At 45.6% G+C, this 26,308-nt stretch overlaps 1 protein-coding gene across 9 annotated transcripts in view; it reads right to left on the bottom strand.

Moving 5' to 3' along the window:
* The window catches only part of CELF2 (CUGBP Elav-like family member 2), a 309,038-nt gene that overhangs the window by 149,557 nt on the left and 133,173 nt on the right, over positions 1–26,308 (bottom strand). For 5 of the 9 annotated variants that reach the window (XM_068987614.1, XM_068987615.1, XM_068987616.1 and 2 more), the window contains exon 2: positions 7,123–7,319. In XM_068987614.1, coding sequence (XP_068843715.1) covers positions 7,123–7,319 — 197 coding nt within the window. Of the gene's footprint in view, positions 1–7,122; positions 7,320–26,308 lie in introns of those variants that run through there. The other 4 variants (XM_068987621.1, XM_068987619.1, XM_068987620.1 and 1 more) reach the window with 2 other exon arrangements.

The following is a 26,308-nucleotide window of genomic DNA, read 5'->3' as shown; positions in this document are numbered from 1 at the left end:
ACTACTCAAGGGAAGTTCCAGAGCATCTTTGGGAAAGAAAGCAAAGGCAAGGAACATGAAAATGAGCCTTTCTGCTCCCACTCCAGCCCCTCAATATTCTGCCTCAAATAACAAGGTTGAAGGCGCTCTTCACAAGCCTTGCACACTTTGAAGAAGACTTGGAAGGTTAAAAGATGATCAACTCCCTCTGGAGTCTACCAGCAGCATCCCACCGCTTTGTCCTCCCACTGAATATATACAACTTGGAGGTAGGCATTATCACTCCCTGCAAAGGTACAGAGATTGAAGCTGGTTCTCTCTAGACTAGTCCACGATAATAAACACCAGTTTTAAGTCAAATGGCTCCAGGGCCTGCTCTCATTTGAGCCCAGAGGAATGTTCTAGCCTCCAGGCTGTCTTGCCAGATTCTGAAATAAAGACAATTAGCTTTGGTGCTTTCCACCCTTCTCTTCCTCCTCTTCACCTCCTCTGTTCATTCCTTGACACCTCATTCTCCATGAAAACTTTTCCATCGTATTGAACTGGGAAGAGAGGAGGATGAATGTAGATTTTTATGAATGAATTCCTGAAGACTGAAATAAGGAAAAAAGCAACTCATGTTCTATCACCTAAGATCAGTGGAGGGAAAAGAAAAGGATGAAATCACCCAAAGCGAGCCCTGGCACCTCTCCAACTGCGGCCTGACCAACCAGGAGATGAAAGGGCTAAAGCTGCTCTTTTGAAGCTTAAAGGTAATCCCCCTTCCCTGAGCAGCGGTGAATGTGACTTTTATTCCACCCACCCTGGACTCGCAGCGCTGGAAGGGCTGTAGCTGCATGGTGGTTACGCCATGAACCCTGAGCACATTTCAAGAAAAAAGGAAGTTCTGTTTTTCAGGCCTCTGCCACGGAGCACTAGTCAACGCAGGCCACTTCCCGTTCCTGGTTCTCTCTCAGCTGAGAAGTCAAAGAGAGACAGTAAAACTGTGATGGGCGCGGCACTGGTCAGGGCCAAGGGCCTGCTTCTGCCTCCCCATCTCAATCATCAAATGACTATTCTGGTCACTCAGCACAGAGTCTGAAGAGTTCCTTCCAGTAAAATCAGAATAATAATACCCAACTGGTGGAGCTCAGAGAAATATAATTTAGCATTCATTAGAGAGTAGGTTTTTCCAGGGTGCTGGGATCCTGGGGTGTAATTCTGATTAAAATGGAAACTGCAAGAGTGATGGTCCAAGGCACACAAATTTATGTACCACTTACAGGTTCTGAGTTGGGTGTCACTGGACACCATTGCCACAAGCTGCCGCCCCTTGCACTGTATGCCACTCACCACCTCCACTCCCCAGCTCTTCCTTCTCCCAGACCAGAGCTACCCTATGTTTTCACCAGCTTCCCCACCTGAGATGTCAGTGAATATCCTGATGCAACGAGTACCCTTCCTGACCTCCAGCTGCATTTCTCGGGCTCACTCGCTGATGGACAGAGAACCACAATGGCCAGGGCTCGCTGTAAACAGACACAACCTGAGGGTGACCGTACTCTCCTCCAAGTTCAATAATCCGGGAGTGGGGTTCAGAATGGGGAACACGTGTATACTTGTGGCGGATTCATGCTGATGTATGGCAAAACCAATACAATATTGAAAATAATTAACTTCCAATTAAAAAAAAAAATAATCCCCTTGTTCTTTCCCTACTGGATTTTCCAAGGCAGTTATTTCACACCTTTTCTTCTTAAGTCTTTGATTCCACCCAGACTTCTCAGAAACGTACTATGTCTAGAGAAGTCCAAGGGCATGTGTACTGAGTCTCATCTCCCTCCACTAGACCAAAATTCACTCTGGTGTTACTTCGTCCCAACAGCCCCACTGTCTCGACTAAAGCATCTCTCCACCTGCTGACACGTGCTCTTCAGCCACTCCTTGCATCCCTTCCAGGACCCTGAGCCCCATCTACCTTGCACTAACTTTTTTCATTCTATCTTCTTAACTTTGGCTCCAAAAAAAAAAAAAAAAGTGCTGCATCTAAGCTTTTTTTCCTTTCATTCTCGGACTCCCAGAAAAGGTAGTCTCCACTAATAGCCCCACACGGAAACCTACATGATCCCTCTCCCAACCTCCCCCATCCTTCTGAAATGCTCCCAGGTCCTCCAATCATCAAATACGACCACTTTCCTGGGCCTACATTCTGCTCGACTCTTCTGAGCCACCTCAGACTCGATATGATCAAGATTAAACTGACCACCTGGCTCCCTGTCAGCTCCCATCTGCTGACTCCTTCCCCAGGTAGGCCACAACCTCCCAACTGTTACCACCCCAAAAGGGTTCTCAAGTCCACTTCCTCCCACATGCTCACATCTCGGTGACTTGGTTTCTTCCTCTCCATTGCCATGACAGTGTCCTGTCTAGGCTCCATGGACTCCCTGACACAGGCCACCAGGGTCCTGGCCACCCTCCCTGTTGCTGAAATACCTTCCCAGTCCCTTGGCTCTCTAAGAAATAAAACGCAAATATTTTAGCCTGAGATATAAGCTCTTAGCAACTGACCCTAGCCTTAATTGCTAAGCCTCCTCATCATCCCCTCTTCCTTCATTTTCTATATTTCACATTTTCTCTGGACTCTGGGAGAATGCACAGTTCCCAGAACCCAACCTGCATGTTCTCCTCTCCATACCAGAATCAGGCCAGTCCATCTACTTGCATGTTCAATATTGTCTTTATTTGTTTATTCAGTCATTAAGTTGTGTACCACTCTTTGTGACCCCATGGACTACAGCATACCAGGCTTCCTTGTCCTTTGTTCCCTCCCAGAGTTTGCTCAAATTCATGTCCATTGAGTTGGTGATGTCTTTACGTACTCAAATCTTATCGTTTTTTTCAATGCCATTTTGTCCCATTTCTTTAGTTGCAAGTTATTCATGCCTCCTCTGAACCCCTACAATTCAAATATGCTCATCTCTTTCTTCTTTATTCTTATCTCATTCTCTTACATCACAGCGACCTGTGTATTTATTTGCCTCACTGTCCCTATTAGATCTCAGGGACAGTGATGATACTAATAACTGTCATAACAACCAGCACCATAGTGAGCTCCTACCGCAGTCCAGTTCTGCGCAAAGCATGTGATTTCTCCATCTCAGCAACCCACTGGGGACTGTCTCCCTTGTCAGCTGAGATTAAGTAACGTGCTCAAGGCCAGCAGGTAGTAAGCGATGGAACTAGAAACTGAATTGAGGTTTGTTGAGGTCAAAAGCCATCTCTTAACTACTATATAGTATTCCTCACTATCTTTACTCGACCAACTGCTCAACAAAACACGCTCTTCCTAAGACCTCAGAGGTCTGATGGTTTACTGAGCCAGGTTCCCCAGAGTTGCTGAGGCTGCTCAGTGAACACATACACTTATGTAAGAGAAGAAACAGTTTAGGTTTCCTTAAAGGATATTTTCAAAGATAGAAAAAAGTATTTATTCCTCAAGATTAAATAGCACATCACATACAAAATGAGAGGAAAAACCTAACTCACCTGTATTAGGTAAATGCCTGATTTTGTCTCCTTCTTTGGAACCACTGATGTCAGTAATGCAATGAATCAAGGCCACCCTGAAAGCCTTCGATAATTTAAACCATGTTTAAAGAAAAGCCTCCAAATTTCTAATTTCTGAGGCTCTGACATCAGCCCCAGGAAAGCAGGACAATTTTACTATGTTAATAGAGTCAGAACCAGTGTAAATGTGGGCTCATTGTTTTACCTATGAACACAAAGGTAACGTATGACACACTTGGGTCTCTGTGTAAGGAAAAGTGGTGATGGTTGATCTCTATGCGTAAGCGGCTAAGGGCTGTAATCCTCCAAGAGGAATGTCATTATACAGCTCAAATCCCATCACAACAAACACCGTTACAACAGAGATGTCTGTATAACAAAAACCCTTCCAAGCTTTGGCTGACAGCCCATGTACTTCAAGCAATATTTGATGTGAGACCTGGAGTTCACAGTACTGGGAACTGACCTATATTTGCAAAGGTAAGACCTGAATGATTTCAGCTGTGACTTCTATCCCATGATGCCATGAGTTGTAGTGATGTATAATCTCAACCCAGGAGTACAAAAACTAAGGACAAAGACAGAAGCAAAATCAACCCTGTTCTTGAAGGGCAAAATTCCTGCCTCTCACTTGGGGAACCCTTAGAGAAAGGGCCTCTTACCCAATCCTGAAATAAAGCCGACCAAGGGCTTCCCTGGTGGCTCAAGCAGTAAAGAATCTGCCTGCAAAGCAGGAGACGTAGGTTTGATCCCTGGGTCAGGAATATCCCCTGGAGAAGGGAATGGCAACCCACTCCAGTATTCTTGTCTGGGAAATCCCATGGACAGAGGAGCCTGGCAGGCTATAGTCTATAGGGTTGCAAAGAGTCGGACATGACTGAGAGGCTAACACACTTTCACTTTCAAGGCTGGATGCAGCCTCATCTCATTGAGAAGTAAGATGGGGTGGCCTGTGAAGACAGATGAACTGGGCTGAAATTTCTACTCTGATGCTTACTAGCTGGGTAAACTAGGCTACATCTCTTAGGTTTTTGTGATCCTCATTTTTCTCATCTGTAAAATGTGACTAGGACCATCTGCTTTCAGGATTCCAGTAAGAATTAAATGAGATAACTATACAAAGCTCTTGGAGAATGAAATGGCAATGCCCTCCATTATTCTTGCCTGGAGAATTCCATGGACAGAGAAACCTGGTGGGCTACACAGTCCATGGGGTCACAAAGAGTCAGACGTGACTGAGAGGCTAACACACACACATACAAAGCTCCTAACACAGAGCCTGGTACACAGCATGGGCTGAAAAAAGTAAGTCCCCTTGCCAGGTCTCCCTTTCTCTCCAAGACTGTGGGCTGATACAAACTATTTTAATAGTTATAAGATTGAGTGAATGAAGTTAAAATATAAGCTTACAAATATAGCCTGGTAAAGATACTGCTCAGAGGAACATGGGGGAAAAGAGAGCAAACAGTGTAAGAACCAGGCCAGGCACAGACACTTACTTGACTTAGAGAAAGGTCTTCTTGGCTAAAGTAGGACACGTGTAATCAAAAGCTAAAATGCACGTAACCAGGTGTTGTAGCAATAAAGCTTTGATCATTGTGTCAGAAGTCATTTTAAAAATGCTGAATAAACTGAAATTTGCAGGCATGTTTTCCTAGTCAAGGATGAACTGTGGTTACTGACTCCCAAGCACCTGTTTACTGCTGACAGCCTAGTTTTCTGTGGGGGCTATTCCAGAAGGTGGGAGGGCCCTTCTTAGCTAAGACCTCAGCTTCAGCCCATTCATTATACTGTCTTTGGGTGCTGTAAAAATATTAAAACACATTCTAGTCTTCTTCATTTGGGAAATAGGTCAGTAAAGAGTTTAGAAATATGATCAATATTAGGGATATGCCCTATTTGTGATATTTTTAACCCTCTTGACTTTGAGATACCTAATTTATATTTTTCAAATTATGGGACAATCAAGTATGTGGTGACAAAATTCTTCTATACATTCTTCTGAAAACACTCTTGGTGTTACATGACAGTTTTTGAGATAGAAAAGGAGAGTCCTATAAACATAATCTGAAGGCATTTCAGATTATCTGTTATTAATCTGTTCACCTTTATAAAACAGATATGATCCAGGGGTTTTACTTTGGCCACCTGATGCAAAGAGCTGACTCATTGGAAAAGACCCTGATGCTGGGAAAGACTGAAGGCAGGAGGAGAAGGGGGCAAAAGAATACAAGATGGTTGGATGGCATCATCCACTCAATGGACATGAGTTTGAGCAAGCTCTGGGAGATGGTGATGAACGGGAAGCCTGGCGGCGTGCTGTAGTCCACGGGGTCACGAGAGTCAGACATGACTGAACGACTGAACAGCAACAACAAGGGGTTTCAAAATTTCTCGAACATTTCCAAAACGTCCTATCAGACCTCAGCAACTACAGGGAACGAGAGATGGCCCAACATTTCTCGGAGTCAGAACGTCAGCGTTCCAACAATGACTTAGTAGTCCTTTGCCTTGACAGTAAGGAAGAGGCTCAGAGACGAGAATGGGCTGATGTTCCTGTGTTCAACGAAAGTGTGTGCACAAGCCATACACTGAGCTTACAGAACCTCTTATAAGAGGAAACAGAGAAAAAAGATAACAAGCCAGACAGAAGTACTGAGGTGCAGGGAAACAGCAACTGTGAGACTCACAAAGTGATGGAGGAGCCCTGGGTAGGAAGACCAAAAGATCCAAAAGAGAGAAACAATTATCGAAGTGAGGTTAAAACATGGGACAGAGAACAGATGGTAGCAGCAGAGGAGATACCGTAAGTTCATTTCTACGCAGACCTCACAATGGGTGACTCCACTATCCAGAAGCTTCAACCTGGACAGACGTTTCCAGCCTCTCTTTAAGAATGGTGCCTCCCTCCCCATCACCCTCATCTTAAAATGGAGGCAATGACAGCCTACAGATTGCACACGTGAATCTTAGCAGGGCGTAAACCACAAGCATTTCTGAAGGTGCGCTAACTATTTCAGGCCACTAGGGTGCTACTTCCCTCTCCCCAAAGGCACACTTCATTTAATGATCTCCATCTAGACCCCAAGAATTAATGTCCCTCCTACAAGTGTACCCTTTATTCCTTACGCCAGTGCTTATTGCTGTTTCTAGGGTACTTCAAGATCCCCACAGGCTACGGAAAAGTGAAATGCAATTGTAATTACATGGGCAGTAACAGAAAAGTGGGGGGGGGGGGGTAGAAAGAGCTCCTGAAATGCAAGGCTAAGAAACACTATTCCTCTGAGAGGCTAGCCACTCTGCCCAGAAGAGCCTGTGCTGCCTAGAAAGTGGCCTCAGGGAGGAATCACGCGCCTGGAGAGAGGCGCGGCCGCCCCCTGCTCCTCCCTCCCTGCATCCGAGGCCAGCTGGTCCACCTGTCCGGGAGGCAGGCAGGGGCGCTGGGAGGAGCCCCGTTGGCCATGGGGCACAGGGGCGGCGGGGCGGGTCTTTCTCACCCTCCTCCCTTCCCGCGAATAACCAGGACCCCCACCCCACCCCGCGCAGGCCTGGCCTGCGCGCCCCCGACCCCGCGCGCGAGCGCCCTGCTGTCTGTACCTTTACTCTGGGGAGGGTTCTGACTCCGGTCCCGGAGGACGTTGATCTGGTAGACGGCTCCGTAAGGCTCAAAAAGTTCTTTCAGCTCCTTTTCTGACCAGGACCGGGGGATCTGTCCGACAAACATCTTAATGGCATCTGGGTCTGGTTGGTCTGAGTGATCCAAAGCGCCGTTCATCTTGTTGGCTGTGCCGTTACTGTCAAAAAGGGAAGCGGGAGCCAGAGTTAGGGCTGCAGGGCGAGGGACAGGAAGACAAAAAATCGGGGGTGGGGTGGGGGCGGGGAGGCGGAAGGAGGAGGAAGAGGAGCACGGGGCAAAGTGCCTAATGAGTCGTGGAAATGTGATGAACTAAAACAAAGCACAGGCACCATTAGGTTGCTCCTCGGTGGCCGCAGCGCGGGCTCTCACTGCAGGCTGCTGTTCGGCACCGCCGCCTGAGCCCGGGGCAGCGCCCCACCGGGTGTCACCCGGGGCGTGGACATCTTGAAACCCGGCTCGGGAGGCAGCTGCAAGTTAAGGGCAGGTCTCGCTCCGCGAGGCTGCCATCAACGCATCCGCAGCGTTATCAGTCTCACACTGGCTCTCATGTGGAAAGAAAGGCAAGGCTGGATTTCTGCTGCCTTTCCCACCAGCCCCCTCCACCCCTTTTGGAAGGTTTTAGGAAGACAGGAGAGAGGTGGTAATAATAAAGTCACATGAAAAGAAAATGAAACACTTGGCAGTCCGACAGATGACTAATGCAAGATGCTGGTGATGAATTTGCAGAGCGCGCGAGGCATCCATGTGTGCATCAAATTAGTACGTTGTTGCTGCTCAGAAGAGAAAGTGCTCCAGCAATGCGGCTGGGTGCACCCGATTGGCTGCCCACGCTGGAGAAAAGGGCCCTGGCGGGGAGGGGGGCTCCCGTTTAAAAAGCACATTGTTTATGGGACCCGGGCACAAAGGCTCTAATTCAGAGAGGCAAAGGCGATCTCAGAATTGCCTGCTTTGTGATAGGAGGGGGAAAAGAAAAGCAGTCCCAGAAAGTTGAGTTCCCGCTAAAGGACACTGAATATTTCAAATCTTTCACACTCCATAAATTGCTCTCTGTATATCTGACATCCAGATGTTGCACTTGAGTTCTAAACAATCACATGTTTGAGAGAGAAAAGAGTAAAGTCTGCCTTTCCTTCTCCCAGCTTCAATAAATTTTGGGGGCTGATACAAAGAGCAAAGACCATAAGCTTTTACATATCAATCTTCCTTAATGCTGTTTTCCAAAACCCTCATTTGAAAGAGAATGCTTGTTTAGAACCTGCAATTCTAGTCACCGATAGGTAAAAGGATGATGAAGGCATTCATATTTGCTTGGTTCCCTCCACCTTTTAAGCTGCAGTAAGTAATAAAGCAAAGCCACATACTCTTTTCATCTCCCCCCAACCCCCAATGCACCCTAAAGCCACCTACTCTGCCAAGTGACAAGGCTGAATGCCCTGAGCAGCACTGATTTGCAGTGCTAATCCTCAGTCTGTGAAAACATATAAAATGCACTTAAATTCAGCAAACACAGAACCTACAGAGCCATATTCATGACTGCCCCCCAACCCCAGCCTCTAGCCCAGGAGGCAAAAAGGTCAAGAAATGGCCACATGGACTATGGCTTCACTGAAAATGGTCTCTTCACGGTAGCCTAGGGTAACAGTAAGAAGGTTTTCAAAGATCTTAAGTAGGTTTCTTTATTTCAGTCAAAACCCCTCAGAGCACCTTAAATTTGCTGCAAAACTAGGTTAGTCCTGAGCTCTTGGGGGAAAAAAAAGACACTGATGGCTAACAAACAGCAGCAGTAAAACTTATGGAAAGGAGAAATTCTGAATTCAGTTTAATCCAGAGAGGAAAAAGATGGTAAATACTCTTCAACTAGGTCCTGGCTTCAATTTCTATTTCTCCTTATCCCCCAATTTACCACTCTATTTTTTTTTCTTTAATCCTTGAGATAAACAATCAGACTAACTTGAAAGCACTTTCAGAGCTTTCTCTAATCAACCTTATTGTTATAAAAAAAAATGTTCTACTGAATACAATGTTGAGCACAAAACCTTCCTTCAACAATTTAGGTGTAATGTAACGCTTGTTTATATTAGAGCTGGAGCGTTTATCTTCTTCCCATGCACCTCGACTGCTTTTCAAATTGCCCTCCGGGAATTCAATAAACACTTTTTAACCCCACAGGGCTGACTCTGGCAAGGGGGAGGTGGCAGAGCCCCACGCAGAACAGAATGTAGTGCTCACAGCTCGCTGAGAGCTGAGAGTGTGGCAAGACTTATTTCTGGGACAGGAAGGGCCTGTGGTTACCGCTGTTGACAATCAGCTAGAATGAAAAGAGGAAGGCGTTGCCACAGGTCCCAGCTAACAGAGAACGGAAGTTCAGAAAATGGGGCTCCTGCCTCCCCTCTGAACAGAGTTAACACAACAGATGGGCCAGGTGGCAGCACACTCACTGGTCCTTATACCTCAGCTTAGAATTCTAGAGCAAGTGTTCTTTCGTGGGTCTCCAAACAAGGGCCCATTTCTACTTTCTAAAAAAAAAAGAAAAAAAAAAAACCACACTCCCTGGGGTGCATAGGGAGAAACACCATGAAGAGGGGCTTATGCTTCACCTTTTGGCTTTTATGTTGGGAAGTGTGTATTTAAAATTCATGCCCCTCAGTCATCCTTCACAGATGCCTTTAGACCTCTCGTATCCTGATGCAGGCGGGGGTTGGCACTTGAGGTTTGAATCCTGGCATCATCATTTCCTAACTGTGCCTCTCTGGGCCTCAGACTCTTCATCTGTAAGATGGAAACAGACTTCACCTCTGTTGAGCCATGTGCTAACTACAGGATGTGGCCCCAGGTTCAAAGTGTCTAATGGTGTCAGCTGTTCCCACAGTTAATCTTTTCTGGGCACTTGTGAAGCACTAGAAATGAATGACCACGACGAGTCTACTTTTCAATCCAAAGTTTTTCCTAGTGTGGACTCAAACACAGCTCATATCCTAAGTAATAATAATAGGCATCTTTCAGTGAGCCCTTCTAGGCCAGATACCATGCCAGGTGCTTTACATATATTATCTAACCCTTTTACCATTTCTATGAGAAATTTTTCAGATGCAGATATCTAAGAAATAATTTCCTTTTCTAAGATTACCAGTTTATACACTGTAGAAGTAGAATTTGAACACAGGCCCAATGGGCTCCAAAGCACAGAGTATTTCTAAACCATCATGAGGCCAAGTATTGTATAAGGTCTGTTTTGGGCTGTGAGTAAACAGCTTGTGCAAAAATCTATGAGAAGACAAGGCTAAGAACAAGACCTATCGGTTCCCTGGAATTAGCTGCCAGATAAAAGGCAGCACTAACACACACATACACACATCTTTCCTCTTTTGGTGTGTGAGAATCAGGGTGCAAAGTATGGAACTGAAGAGTCTATTAAGACTATGTTACAACCCACACTTTCGCCATAATCATACAAAGAGTCTCCAACTCCAGAGACTGCCTCCCTTTCTACTCCCAAAGGATCCCATGAATGAGCACCTCTCCTCCACATCTGAATCCTTCCCACTACCTGCTCATTTTGCAAACAAATGTTCCAAAGGTCTGCATCAAATGCTAAGAGCATGACTATCCATTAACTACGTCCAACAATATCTAGCTGTTACACAAACTCACAGCAAATACACGTCTTCCTGATCGAAGCATCAGTGGTCCTATCCCATTGATGACCCCTGTGTTGCTGAATCCCATGCCCTGGATCCCGATGGTATGTTATCAGGAGCCTGGGTAACTTAGTTCTAACACACGAGCTCCTCCTTCTTTGGACTTACAACTTTCTTCCCGGCTGACATTCATCTCTATAGAAGACTTACTGACTCTTTTGTCCTCATGGGGCTATAAGTGCTGATACTTCTAAGGAAGACAGAAATCATGTGTGTGACAGTTAAACCTTTCGGGGTACTTGCTAGAGACCACAGGGAAATCAGTTTGATCTACAAAGAAGGGTAATTATGGGAACAGATACCCTAACTCTCACTAAGACTCTCAGTAACACCTTCTATTTATTGCAATCTGATCTCAGACTTAAGAAATTAGACTAGCTCGCTTCCCACCCTCCCTAGTGATCCTCGGCCCCCAGCACAGGGCAGGAATTAGATTCAAATTCAAAGATTTATTGACAGCCTACTCTTTGCCAAACAACTTTTCCAGGTACAGGACACAAGAGCACCACAACAGCTCCACAAAGATGAAATTATCATCCTCAATTTGGAAATAAAGCCACTGAGAGGCACAGAGGTAGAGTGGCTGTTCAATGCCACACTCCTAAGAGGAGGTGTCTGCAGAATCTGAACAGTGACTGTTCAATGCCACACTCCTAAGAGGCGGCGTCTGCAGAATCTGAACACAGCACACAGAGGCCGGACACAGTAACAAAGGCCAACAGTTACTGCTTAATAGTCTGTGAACTGGGTTTCTTGAGGGTGTTGTTTCCTGTGGATTCAGTGGCCGCTGGCAGCCCTGAGACACAAGCCCATACATCTCTGCTACCTACAAACTACATACTATCCTCGGTCTCAATTCTACTTTTGCTCTTGGCAAAGAGCCACAGAAGGTTCCTCCAGGCCAGATGCCATATGGAATTGGACCACGAGCTGGAGAGCACTAAGCCAGCAGGCACTGGTGATATTGATCTCAGAGCCAAGATGAAAATATGATGATGTTGGGGGGAAAAATGATAGTGCTTACTTTTTTGCTTTAAGTGCTGGCACTGACCTACTTCCCTACTCTATTTTCGAGTAGAGAGAACTAGATCAACAGAGGATATGCAAAATCTTCTGAGGTTCCTCTAAGTAGCAAAATATTACAGACATTATAATAACTGATTTAATGCATTCTTATTATTGTTATTAACTCCAGGATGCAAGCTTTTACGAAGCCCAGGGAATGCAGGCTTCTTTTTGGAGAATGCAAACAAATGATACTTTATCTTGTTCCTTGGACAGCAACTTTCTGTATTATATCTCCCTTATCTACACAACGGAGAAGGCAATGGCACCCCACTCCAGTACTCTTGCCTGGAAGAAAGAATAACCAACTTACAACACGGGTATGAGAAATCCCAAGTGGCTATAAATAATTTTATAAAAGTTGAAAAAAGGAAATAAAATGTCACCATCAGAAGATATACCAACCTGAAAACAACACAGAAAGACGCCTTGTCTTGGAAAAATTTTGGATAAAATTAGCTAATCTCCTTGGTGGTGGTTGTTCAGTCACTGTCACGTTCAACTCTTCTGTGACCCCCATGGACGTTGCCCGCCAAGCTCCTCTGTCCATGGGATTTCCCAGGCAAAAATACTGCAGTGGGTTGCCATTTTCTTCTCCAGGGGATCTTCCCGACCCAGGGATGGAATGTACATCTCCTGCTTGGCAGGCAGATTCTAAACCACTGAGCCACCTGCGAAGCCCAATCTCCTTGGTAGTTACTAATAGTTTTATTACTCCATACTTTTTTTATATCCATCTTACTTTTTTTTGTTCCTCGGCACTTCCTGTATCAGTGCTGCCAACTGTGTGCAGTGATGGGAATGGAACCTACACAATCCAATATGGTAACCATGGGTTACACGTGGCTACTGCACACTTGAAGTTACTGCAACTGAAAAAACGAATTTCAAAATTTTACTTTAATGAACTTCAAGATCTAAATGTAAATGTTAAGTGGTTTATTTTTTAAAGACAAATAAAGAGTTGAGATTCACCAAAACATTGCATCAGGAAGTTGTTTTGGGTAAACAGAAATGAGGGGCCAGGAATATGACACCAATGCTTGAGTCACCCAGAAGTTATTAAGTCAGTTGGCCATGGACTGGCCAGCCTGGGTTCTTGTCTTGGCTCAGCATTAAATTAATGGTGAGATCTCAAGGTAATCGAGTAACCACTCAGTTTCCTTATGTGTAAAACAAAGAGACACCACGGTGCCCATATGGCTCTTTGCTTCTCTGACTCTGCAAGCGTCTGAGTGGCTGGTGGCTTGGGGCTGCCCCCGGAGCATCCTTTCTCTCAACTTGTGCCAGGTCTGCTTGGCGTCCCAGCTGCAGCCCCATCCTTGCAGTCAGCAGACAGGCTGCTCCTTTAAAGGGCCGAGGGACCACTTTTTAATATCCTCATACTTACGACTGACCGACTTCATTTGACTTTTCACTTTCATGCATTGGAGAAGGAAATGGCAACCCACTCCAGTATTCTTGCCTAGAGAATCCCAGGGATGGGGGAGCCTGGTGGGCTGCCATCTATGGAGTCACACAGAGTTGGACACGACTGAAGGGACTTAGCAGCAGCAGCAGCAGCATACTTAGGTAATAGCCCACGAAGAAACAGGCTTTGTGTGGTGACTGCAGCAAACTGCCCAGGGCTGAGCTGTGTGTGGCACAAGCAGGAAGAGCTTGGCAATGGGCCTGGGGCTTTCCGGTGGGCAACGGGACAGCGTGAGACTCAGCCATGTTAACAGCCTTCTACACTGCTCCTGTTGCTGTGGTGTATTATTTAAGAGCAGAATTCTCTCCCTGATGGACTGGCAACATGGTGCGCGGGGCACATCATCAGTTCTTTCTCATGTCACTCTCTGGGGGAACGCATCAGAGACTGGTCCTGCAACAGTGCCGTGACCCTCTGCTCTAAACCTAACCTCTCCATTTAGGAAGAGGCATCAGCTGTCACCCAGCCTTGAGTTCTGGGAACTGCTGCTCCCTTTGAAAACACACCACTTTGGGGTTGCCATGAAGAACACCTCCATCTTCTGTGACTGCCTTTCAACAGAGCACCTCTGCTAGTGGACTGACACAGCTGCATCTCAGTCAGGGAGATGCTGGATGGCTGGAAGATTCTGGTAGATCTAACAAAATTCTCCGGGTATCAGTTTTCTCAGCATCGGACGATGAAACCAAGGCCATTCCCATATTTACTTGGAAGGGACTGGTATCATTTCTTACGTGCAGCTGAAGCTTTGTGAGTCTCCTGTTCACCAGTTACAGAATGGGGCCCCACATCGGCTTCACCAGTAACAGGACGGGGCCCTCAGTCTTGGAGGTGAGACTTCTGCAAACAGGATTGGCGAACTTACAGAAAATCAAATGGATCCAATAATACCCAGCATCATTGAAGACGGCAAAGCTTTTCTCCAAATTGTAAATAAATCCATCTGTGCTCCTCTGAAGAAAAGTCTAAGTTTCCTACAAGTATAACCACATGTACAATGTTCACTCCTGGGCTTTGACAAAATGTGAAAAGAAACAATTTATTAAGAGTAGACAGGACACCGATTTCATTCACAGGGAAAGCAGGCACTTGTGACGGGTGTTCCACTGGACGGCTGGAGTCAGCGCAGGACTGCACGTGGACGCAGGTCTAAAAGCTGTACATTCAGTTACCAGGATGAGGTGCAACCCTGACCGGCAGGAAACCATCCCAGCAGAAAACTGCACAACACAGGCGTATGGACTCACCCAGGAAAAGGGAGACCTCACCAGCTTATCTCAACTGGACTGCTGGCAAGAAGCAGAAAGCTGGAAAAGCCCCACAAAGAAGCAAACGTGGCGACTTCCAGGGGGTCCCTGGAGTCTGAACACACGACCGCCCTCGCTGGGAAGGCAGTCGGGTATCAGCTCTGGACAGCCCTGGCCCAGGGAGCTGACTTTCCTCATGGATTTATCAGAAAGAGTTCTGTGGACTGCAGAGCAGAAGGCATTCGTATAGGAGAGTTTGTAGATGAACCTTTAGAAATGGCAACAGGGAAATAATCATCACGCAGATTTGTATTGGGCTTCACTTTTCCCAAGTGCTGCTAGAGCTCACATTAATTAATCCTCCCCTTCCAGGGGTGAGGGTCAATGTTCCAGATAAGACAACAGAGGCGAGGGCGGGGGTGTGCTGGCTTGGGCCCACCTTCCAGGCTGATTCACCTGCCCATGGCTAAATGCTGAGGAAGCCACCTGTGGGCATGGGCAACTTCTTGCAAGTGGCTCTTCTGGATGATGGAGAAGACACTGGCTTGGCCCCACGTCAATTAACTGAAATATGAATCATTATGAAATGAAGACAAGAGGCGGGGGACAACTCAATAATGGTCTGAACTTCCCAAAGCGAACACTGATTCTTACCTAAAAGTGAAAGGAAAGTGAAAGTGAAGTCGCTCAGTCGTGTCCGACTCTTTGCGACTCCATGGACTGTAGCCTACCAGGTTCCTCTGTCCATGGGATTTTCCAGGCAACAGTACTGGAGTGGATTGCCGTTTCCTTCTCCAGGAGATCGTCCCAACCCAGGGACCGAACCCAGGTCTCCCGCACTGTAGACAGACGCTTTCCTGTCTGAGCCACCAGGGAAGTCCAAGCTTGATTCTTACCTAAAATGCCTCCCATATTCACATTCTGGCAGCAAATGATGAAGACACGGGATGTATTATGTTGAGAGTGATAACACAGAACAGACCCAGTGCCTGGTACCTGTAGCTGGGATCCAGTGACTGTGCTTTCCAAGGCAAATAACTCTTGCTTCCACCACTGGCTACAATATTTCACCTCGAATGACTTGTGTGAGAGAAAGAATGCAATCAGGTCAGGTTTACAACACCCTCCATCTACTGAAGAAATACTGATGGTAGAAGTGGAGGGTTCACCTTGGTGGGATTTTGCCCCCTTCCCCTCCCCTGAGAGTTATTCACCCACAAGGCCCTTTTCTTTCCTTTTATTACATAGGTGATGACGTACACAGGTGCCGTGTAGGTCAGGAATGGTGCTGGGTCTGAAGGAGAGAGAATGGAAACGTGTACCTTATGCCTTTAAGCCACCAGCAGCCACTGAGAAGAACCAGCCATATGTACAATACAGAACCAAACCACAGAGCCTGAGGCCCAGAGGAGAGGGTACATAAGGGCTCACGGTCAGCCAGCCACAGGGACTCATCTGGCCACGGGACCTGGCGTTCAGCAATGTGACCCCATTCCATCCTCGTGGTCCAGTTTGCCAGGGGAGTCTGCAATAACGAGAGCCACAGGGTGGCAATCTGTACTGTCCCCCGAGTTGCCAATGAGATGGAAAGAAGACCGCTGCAGCAAGGAAGCTGGGCCTGGAGAGAACGTGGCTCAGGGTCCCCCCTCCCCTCCCCCTGCATCTGAGATGAGGGACTGGAGCCTGGAGACAGTGTCACACGGACCCACAACTGGATGGCCATCATCTGCTCTGCTGACCCACACCGTGGGGACGGCCCAGGGTCTCACCTCTGCTCCAAGGAACCGGGAGGCCGTTCTGTCCATGAGGCCCTTCCAGCGCCACTCTTCACTCTGGCCTAGCTCCTCTGGGGTCACCCCACCAGCCAGCCTGTCACTCACTATCACTCCCCCTGGGCTCGTCCGTTCAACCCTCCCATCTGACCCTCTCTAGAGACAGTCAGCAGAAGGGCCGGCACTACCCCCAGCTCAGCGCCTCTACAAATAACCTCTTCCCGTCTTCCCTTCGTCCAGCTGGGTTTCACATTCAACTTCCCTGTTTTCTTACTGCCTCAATCTGCCCCCTGCCCCACCCCAAATCTGAGACCAGGAATACGTCTTAGAACATGCACGTGACACAGGGTGACCGCTAGCCCGAACCTGCCCATTCTCTGACTGTCCAACCCATGGAAACCATCGTTAACTGAGCCCCCAGTCAGGCACACAGTGAGACTGCGGGACGCCTGAGGACACGGATGTCTTAATCATTCCCTCAATATAACCCTGAGGTGGCCTGCTATTCAGGCCTTATTCAACGTGCAAGGGATAAAACGGTGAATCAGATCAGGTACAACTGCCTTTATGGAGCTTCTAGTCAAGAGCAGGGCGTAAAACAAGCTAACTAAGCAAATCTTGTAAGCAAGCATTTCAGCGGAGAAAAGATAAAGCAGGAAAGGGAGATGGAGAGGGGCTGGGTGCCAGGGAGCAGCTCTAAATAAAAGTGCTCAGAGAAGGCCAGCACAGAGCCCTGCGTTCAGTTTCAGTACAAGGGGTGTCTTTTGAATGAACAGATCCAACACGGCGAGAAGTCTTAAAAGTTGTCACACACTACACAGTTCATCACAATCGTAAAGAACCAAGTTACCCCATCTGGAACTGTTGTACCAATTCTGGGGGTCACTACACCTATTACCGATGAGTTACGAGTCAGGCCTGTTTTCCCCGAAATGCCCACTAGGCCCACTTGTCCTGGCGCAGCCACTGACCTAATTCTGACTACTCTGATGATAGAATCATTTCAAAACTGTTCAGGGGGCTCTCCCACTCTGGACGAAAGCACGAAGATTTCACTGACCTTTGAGTTTGCCTGGCACTCAGAACTCTATCTGTCCTTCCGTTAAATATTGATCATCTGTCCATTCATTATTCATTTCACCATTTATCAATGGCAAAATTTAATCTCAGGCTGCTCTTTCCTCAATCTGCTTCTGGACTACCTTCCTTGGTCATAAACGATGTGTGATCAAGGAATACAACTTAAGTCCTGAATGCCTGCCTCAGGGATGCAGCCAGCAGTAGAAGCTGGAGGATAAACACGGAGATCAGCAGTGCTGCTTCTCCTTCCACTGATCTGGAAAATCAAAAGCTGACGGTTAATAAGAACTAATTACGTCACACTAATGACTGTAGTTTAGATCAGAAAACAGAATCCATTTGTGTATTCCTGTGCATTTGCCATTTATGAGGTTCAGATGTATTTCTTTTTTTTTTTTGATAATGCCTTCAACTCACATATTTGTGAAATGTCAAACACAGAATACCGAAAAACACAAACCAACCAACACTAGGGCATCAGGACTTCCCTGGCAGACTTCATGCTTCCAATGCTTGGGTTCGAGCCCTAGCCGGGAAAACTAAGAGCCCACAAGTTGTGTGGCACACAAAGAAAAATACAAGGTGTTTTTTTTTTTTTTTAAATAAAGAACATCAGAGCAGTCAAAAACATATTTCACAAAGTTTCCAACCTGATGCCTGTGCCCCTTAAGCTCTCTGGGGAGCTTCCCAATCCATTCTTCAAAGATTTCCTGTTTTATGTTGGTAGATAGCTGGGCTGACTTACATTCTCCAGGAGTTCCCAAGGACAGCTGCCCAGAAGAATAATTAATCTGCATAATGACTATCCTTGTCTCATCTAAAGGGTCACCTTATGCTCAATAAATTTTCTTTAAGAATGCAAGAAAATATATAATTTATTGTTAAGAAGAATTCCTTCACAAATAAGATAACAAAGAGAACTACTGCCCTCAAGGGTAAGCTTTCAACTCAACTACAAACTCAGCTGATCAGACTGACTCCCTCCCCGGGGGGCTCTGGGAAGCTGAGATTTTACATCCTCGTTCTAACAAGGCTGTGAGCATCAGAAGTCAAGATCTGTGGACCACCTAATTTGTGGTCGTCACATGCAGCAACCTATTTTGCTGAGACGCTTTGGCTCTTAACTTTACATTTTCTGCTCAATTTTTTACCTGCCTTTTTGGCTGGGAGAAGTGAGAGAATCGTGGGTGGGTGGGGACTGAAGCAAAGATGAGGTGTTTCCCTTGTGGGAGGTGGTTTCTCCAAAGTAAACTGTTTGTTCCCTAATCAAGCAGCCAACTTTAACTGTTTCTCTTTAAGATAATCACAAAACATGATGTTTGAGGTTTGAGAATTGGAAAAGAGGGCCCATATGAGAGAGGGCTGTGACACCATTCACGAGACTAACCATGAATTTTCTGGCATCTTTCCGTCCCAACATAAGAAAAGGCGATGAGAGGTTTTAGAGGGATCGCACAAAACTCCTAGAGAGTGATCCAAAATACTTGCCTCTCTGATAGTCTGCTTAAAGCAATGGAAAAGAACGTTGCCAAGTTTGTGTAATTACTCGAAGACAACCTCCAGAATTGTACGCATGTCAGCTCTTTGCATACGGCTCCCTATGAGACAAACACGTTGGCATGTCACGCTGCAAAACTCCATATCAAAAGACAAAGTCCAAATGACATTCTACTTTGCTAGCTTTTAAAACCCTAAATCACATCTAAGATGAAATCAATACCAAACACCACATTCTGATTTGGAAATCTATAGGTCTTCTCTCTCTCTCTCCACATGTCATAAATTCCATTTATCATCTTAAATCACCAATTAAAATAGGCTTTGACATTTAATTTGCCTTTTTCTTAAAAAAAAAAAAACAAACCATCAGCTCTAACCCTCTAAACAAATAAGAATAGAAATAGGATTATGTGCAAAATTATAAAAGCTGTTATTCCAGAGGCTGAATATCATCATATCAAAATTCCCCATCGTTGATTTTTTTAAAGCCATTTCTTCATTTTTTGACACTACATCTGGCACAATTAATACAGATGATCATTTGTTTATATATCTGTCTAACTGCCTTTCCCAAACACAGCCAGATGGAGTCTTTCAGAATCAAATTAATTTCAGATTAATTCACTCTGGACCCACTCCAGTTCCATGACGCCTTGCTTTGAGGCACCAACCAAACTGATGGGAGGTCGTGAACTGAAAAGCGCACAGGCTCCTCAGTATTGAGGGGGAACATGTGACCTAAGGCTGTAGCTGCTCCCCTTACCCAGAAAGCAACCCATATGGGTACTGCAAGTTGCTGAGAGAAGGCCCGGCCAACATTTCAGAGACAAAAGCATCCAGCAAGAATTTCCTCTTCGATTTCAAAGAGGAACACTGTCAGTTTTATATCCATTATTTGTAACGCCTCATGAGGATGCCAGTCAAAATGAGCGACCTACTTACTAACATGAGAACCAGGGAGGTCACAGTAGAACTTGCCGTCTATTCATAGTCAGGGTGGACACAGGATGTGGGAGTGAATTCTCAACGCCCCTGCGCACAGAATCTCTATCTTGAGGTGTAGGAAGGAACCATCAACAGACGTAACCAGGCTCTGCTCCCTGTCAATCTTGGTGGATGCCTTTATTATCACACTTGTTTCAATTGCAATTTGGGTTTCCATGGAGACACAACAGTTAGCTCCAGAAAATTATAAGATAAATGTCAGGCGGTGATAACGGTGTTAATGAAGCTTCGGTGACGAGCAGCTCAGCGCTTCAAATAATAAGCCTATTTCTATAGCATATGTACAACCTGTCAGAAAACCTGGGAAAGAATATTAAAAATTAAATATTGATTTATCTACATTTAAGAGAGAGTGGGGAGAGACCCCTCTGGAGTGACTTAAGTTTGGTGGGTCAAGGTGAACAAGAATAAAAAAGATAAAGAAAGCACTGCTTTTTGGGGAAAATGAGGTACCAGTCACAGCCCGCAATGATGCTTTAGCTGACATTCAAAAATACCTTATTTCATCCAGCAGTGGAGAGAATTTCTTCTTATAATATGGTTAAAGCAATCCCTTTTGTTTTTGGAAGCTAACAGTTCAACTCACTAAGTCTGACTGTGAAAGACACGGGCTCCAGAGATATAAATGCTACATCCAACCTCATGGTGACGGGATAGAAGGCAGGCCTCCCACCCCCGACTCTAGGCTGCTGAAAAACTATAACTGGATTACTAGAATTCAGGATTCAGAACCATCCTTGACTAGTCTACAGCCAAACATGTACCACCTGAAAATTTACGAGGAAGTATGTCAAATTGAAAAAAAAAAAAAACACGACAACTGTGGATTTATGTAAATTGGATGCATTCTGAAAACACAAGCTGATACAGTGCAATGGCAAAGAGCAGCGCTATTTAAGGCTAAGACTTGAATGGCAGAAAGCCAACAGGAACTAAAGAGCCTCTCGATGAGGGTGAAAGAGGAGAGTGACAAAGCTGGCTTCAAACTTAACATGAAGAAAACTAAGATCGTGACATCTGATCCCATTACCTCACAGGTGGGAAAATAGGGAAACAGTGACAGATTTTCTTTTCTAGGGCTCCAAAATCAACTGCAGATGATGACTGCAGCCATGAAATTAAAAGACGCTTGCTCCCTGGAAGGAAAGCTATGACAAGCCTACAAAGTGCATTAAAAAGCAGAGACATCACTTTGCCAACAAAGGTCCATATAGTCAAAGCTATGGTTTTCCCAGGAGTCATGTACAGAGGTGAGAGTGGACCATAAAGAAGGTTGAGCGCCAAAGAATTGATGCTTTTGTACTGTGGAGTTGGAGAAGACTCTTGAGAGTCTCTTGGACTGCAAAGAGATCAAACCAGTCATTCCCAAAGGAAGTCAAACCTGAATATTCACTGGAAGGACTGATGCTGAAGCTGCAATACTTTGGCCACCTGATGTGAAGAGTCAACACACTGGAAAAGACACTGATGCTGGGAAAGATTGAGGGCAGGAGGAAAAGGGGGTGACAGAGGATGAGATGGTTGAATGGCGTCACCAACTTAATGGACATGAATCTTAGCAAAGTCCGGAAGACAGGCAAGGGCAGAGAAATCTGGCATGATGCAGTCCATGGAGTCATAAAGAGTTGGACAAGACTTAGCAACTGAACAACCACCACCAGGAAAAGAAATGGAAAGAAAAATACATTTCCTTTTATTTGGAAAAGATGATTTAAGAACAGAACAAAAGTTTTATGTCTCCTCCATAGACATCCTTAAAGACCTTGAAAAGTTAAAAGGTTGACAATTTTGCAAATCAAAGTCTTTACAGGGAGACATGAGAGAGACCTGCATTATACACACTTCTCCACAGTTCACACTCTCTGAATGATCCCTGCCCCAGTACCCACTATTATTTCACTCCTTCTCCCATATTTTCTATTCACTTATTTAACCACTATTTATTGAGTGCCAGACACTGTGCTCAGTATACAGTGATGAGTAAGACAGTCTCTGCCTTCACATTTCTCACTATTTAGTAGCTCGTACAACTGAATACCCAAGGTCTTCTCCCATGCCCTGTACCCCCAAGGTCTTGAATCAAGTGTCACGATGATCTTTTCTGTCCAAACTTTGGTCCTTTTTGAAGCTGACTACATAACCATGCTTTTCTGGGGCAAGGCAATTCTTTCTGCTACACCTCTGCATTAGGAACAGCTGGCTGCTCAAATCCTCTTCTACACACCCTGTCTTCGTCTGGATTGTTGCTGTTGTTCAGTTTCTAAGTTGTGCCCAACTCTTTGCGACCCCAGGGACTGCAGGATGTCAAGCTTCCCTATCCTTCACTGTCTCCCGGAGTTTGCCCAAATTCATGTCCGTTGAGCCAGTGATGCCATCCAACCATCTCATCCTCTCTTGTCCCCTTCTCCTCCTGCCTTCAATCTTTCCCAGCATCAGGGTCTTTTCCAATGAGTCGGCTCTTCGTATCATGTGGTGAAAGTATTGTCTGGATTACTATAACAAAATTACCATGAATTGAATGGTTTATAAAATAAGAGATGCTTATTTTTCACAGCTCTGGAAGTCCAAGACCAAAGTAGTGGCAGATTCGGAGTCTCAGAGCCAGCTTTCTAGTTCCTAGATGGCCAACTTCTCCCAGTGTCCCTACCTGAAGAAAGGGGCCAGGGAGCTCCCTGGGGTCTCCCCTATAAGGGCACTGATCTCATCATGGGGGACCCACCCTCAGGACCTCATCACCCCCAAAGGCCACATCTACTTTTTAATATCATCATCCTGGGCCACAGGTTTCAACGTATGAATTTTGGGGAAGAAACATTCAGCACATAGCACACTCCTTAAGCACTCAAAACTCCTCTCCCTCCCCTGGCTTCACTCTTCAGGAGGAAAGTTAATGGGGTCAAACCCAAGCTCAACTGGACCATGGTGCTAGGGTAGCAACTTTCAGTGCAGCTTTTGAAGAAGCTACAAGTTCTTGCTTCCCCATGAAAGGTTTCTTTTTTCTCTTTGGAAAGCTCTCTCGTAACTCCATACGGGTGGTGCCAAATGCGCCAGGGCTGGCCCCCACTGCAAGGGAAGGGCGCCTCTCCCATTTCTGCAAGGTCTAGCAAGGCAGAGCCACAAACGGCTGAAGCAAGATGCTCTGGTTTGGACGAGAGAGGCGACGCGGATTTCCCTAAGAGCCTTCTTCCCTGAATGAATTCATCATGAGGACGTGAAGAACCAGGGATTCCAATTAGGGTCTGGTCCAGAAGACACAGCCTCAGGCCTCCTTTCGGTGAAGGCTTTAGCTCACGAGATCTTCCAGCTCTCCTACAGCCAAGCTGGTTCTCAGAGCCAGGGTTCCCACACGATGGCTCATGGCCATACACTGTCCCCTGGGCATATGGAACGGAAATCTGCAGGAATGATAAACCTGATGGAGGATTCCAGAGCCTGAAAGCCCCTCGACCTCACTCCACTGCAAGGAATTAAAGCATCCTTACCTCAAGGCACAGTAACGATGCAGAACGAGCCAAAAACCATCAACTGCAGCAGCAGAAGTCCATAATATTACGACGGACGCTCATTCTCCTGGCTTCTCTTCCTGCTGTCCCACCCACGCAAAAGACATGAAAGGAAAAAACCATTCAAGAGCACACAATGCCCAAGACACGAGCAATAGGATACCTTAATAAGCCAAAGCAGAGTCATGAGGTTTAAATTTAATAACTCAATGTGGATCCTGGGACTTGAGGTTGAAACGTTTCGGTTGTAAATCAAGCACAATACTATGTTACTAAGAACTGGGTGAAGAAACATCTGTGGTCATGGAAACAGAAATTACAAACAGCATGCCTTTTTCTCATCAGTTAAAATATTCTCATCCTGTTAGGGTTCATGATCAGGGCTCTTCATTTACTCTTTCCATTGTTAAAACTTTTCAACACTTCGCATCGCTCTTGCAAAGTCCTGGGGAGTCAAACACAGACGTTGAAAAGTCACCCGCAATGGACATGACTTTGAGCAAGCTCTGGGAGATGGTGAAGGACAGGGAAGCCTAGTGTGCTGGGTCCATGGGGTTGCAAAGAGTTGGACATGACTGAGTGACTGAACAACAACAATGATTATTGTGGGTATTTTTTAATTGCTGAAATAATTACTGTTATCTTTAATAACAATGCGAGGCTTATTACAATAGTTCTTCAATTTTAAAATGACAGCTCTAAACTGGGGCAACCAAAATTACAATCATAATTTCCCGGAATTGACAATATTTGCTAAATAGACTCCTTGAGGAGGAGGAGGTTATACATGCGGGAAATGAATAGGAGATGATAATTCGAGTGTGGCACAGCTTTAAAAGTGACTTCAAAATTGAAATTCGAAAACAAATCGCTACGGAGCTTTTTGTTTTGATTTCTTCTTGTTGTTGAATGTTAACAGGTTTCACTACATTTTGGCAGCTCAGCTTTAACTGATCTGAAGCTGACCATGATTGGAAAGGTGTTACAAGTATCTTTTAGATTCTAGGGTTGTATTTTCTAATAGACAATGGCATAAGGGCAATCAAATCCAATAAAGTGAAGAGGAATTCCCCTATCAATGGAGTCATCAAAATACAACCATGAAAGAAGCCTTTCCAATAATGCAGAATGGACAGTAAGTCCCTCTAGGACGTGGGTGGACAGGGTTCACGTTCATATGACAATGGACACAGTGACTATGCTGGAAACACGCACGGAGTTAGGACCTGGGCCACAGCAACGAAGGTGACCACCACGGACGGTGTGACACCTAGGACCCTGCTTTCAGCTCCACGTTCACTTCCAAAACCACGATCTGTGGGTTGGTTTGTTCCTTGAAGATGGATTGAGGGAAAGCACAACTACTTGGAAAGATCTGTTTCTTAGGTTAGTGAAACTGACAATAAAACAGAAACACTATGGATACTGAAACCCCAAAACACACCAAGTGCAAAAAGATACAGAAACATGGAAAGCCACCACCCAAATGACTCCGAAAACAATTTCAGCTCTCCTCCCTGAATCATATGGTATCAATTCTGGAAACCACACTTCCCCTGGGAAATAGGACTATATAAGGCTTTGTGTGTCCATAATATTATGAATATATTGAATGGCAGAAAGGCAATCACCGTTTTGGAAATCAGCTGACCAGAGAGTATACACCTGAGTGAATAAATACCTTAGGATGGAGGATATTCACACGGTTGTGCTGGTGGCGGGGCGGGGGGGGGGGGGCAAGATGATGAGGAAAGGTCCTAACTACGTACCTACAACTCTACATATGATCTGTCATCAGTCTGTTTTTGAGGCTTCCACACTGAGGTTTCATCAGCAACCCAAAGCATCATGGCAACAGCTTGGCAACATTCCACCTCTGCACACAAGGACTGTGAGTGCAGGGCATGGAAAGAGTCAGGAATAACAGGAATGCCAGAGGTGTCCCAGAGCTACATTTAGAATGTGCAAAGCCTCCGTGTTCATTTCAGACACTGTATCTGGAAATCCCACCTCCTCTGGCCACCGGGCTCATCTTCATGTGTATTGTGTTTATAGAAAGGGCTTGTTCAGGGGGATTTTCACCTAGATCCTCTAAAACCTCAAGATCTGTGGGTTGAGCTGTGTAGGAAAGTCAAACTGTGCCAGCTGATGAGGCTGATTCAGGGCATCTCCTGAATACGCAGCTTAATAATTTAGATGTGGGTGGGAGGGACTGGAAATGCGTAGAAGATTCCCTCTGGTCAATGGGTCACTCAAGATAAATGGGTTCCAGGTAGGGGTCAGCTCACCTGTGGAACCTAGAAAGATGAGATTTACTAAGTCAGTTTTTAACTCACTAACTGGTCATTATTGACAGGGTACTAGAGCCGTTTAGGGGGTTGTTTTTAAGACAACAATTGCTAACAACGAGGGCAACTGGCTTCACTGGCTGAAGGGAGAAAATGCCTTTTTTCCTCTTCTTAATTAACAATAACATTCAAAACCCTGACAGAGAATAATGGTGAAATAAATTATGGAATCACTTATGTATGAAACCATACATTATTAAAACTACTCTAAATGGGTCCTTCATTTAAATAAAGATGGCCATTCTAGGAAGCCAAGCATCTCAGAAATGAGAAAGGACACCATGTTCTTCTGACCCAAGATACCAAAGGTGTATTGTTTTGCCAATGGGACAAGCATCAACCATCCTTGACTCTTATGAAGATCCACACAGGTCTCTTCTGCTGAGTCTTGGATTTAGTTATTCACAGCCCTATATTCCGGTTGGTTAAAGACAGGACAAAGCAGCAGATAGGGCAA

The sequence above is a fragment of the Capricornis sumatraensis genome, chromosome 15 (genome assembly GCF_032405125.1).
Source record: "Capricornis sumatraensis isolate serow.1 chromosome 15, serow.2, whole genome shotgun sequence".
Lineage (NCBI taxonomy): Eukaryota > Metazoa > Chordata > Mammalia > Artiodactyla > Bovidae > Capricornis > Capricornis sumatraensis.
This window is presented reverse-complemented; position numbering and strand designations above follow the sequence as displayed.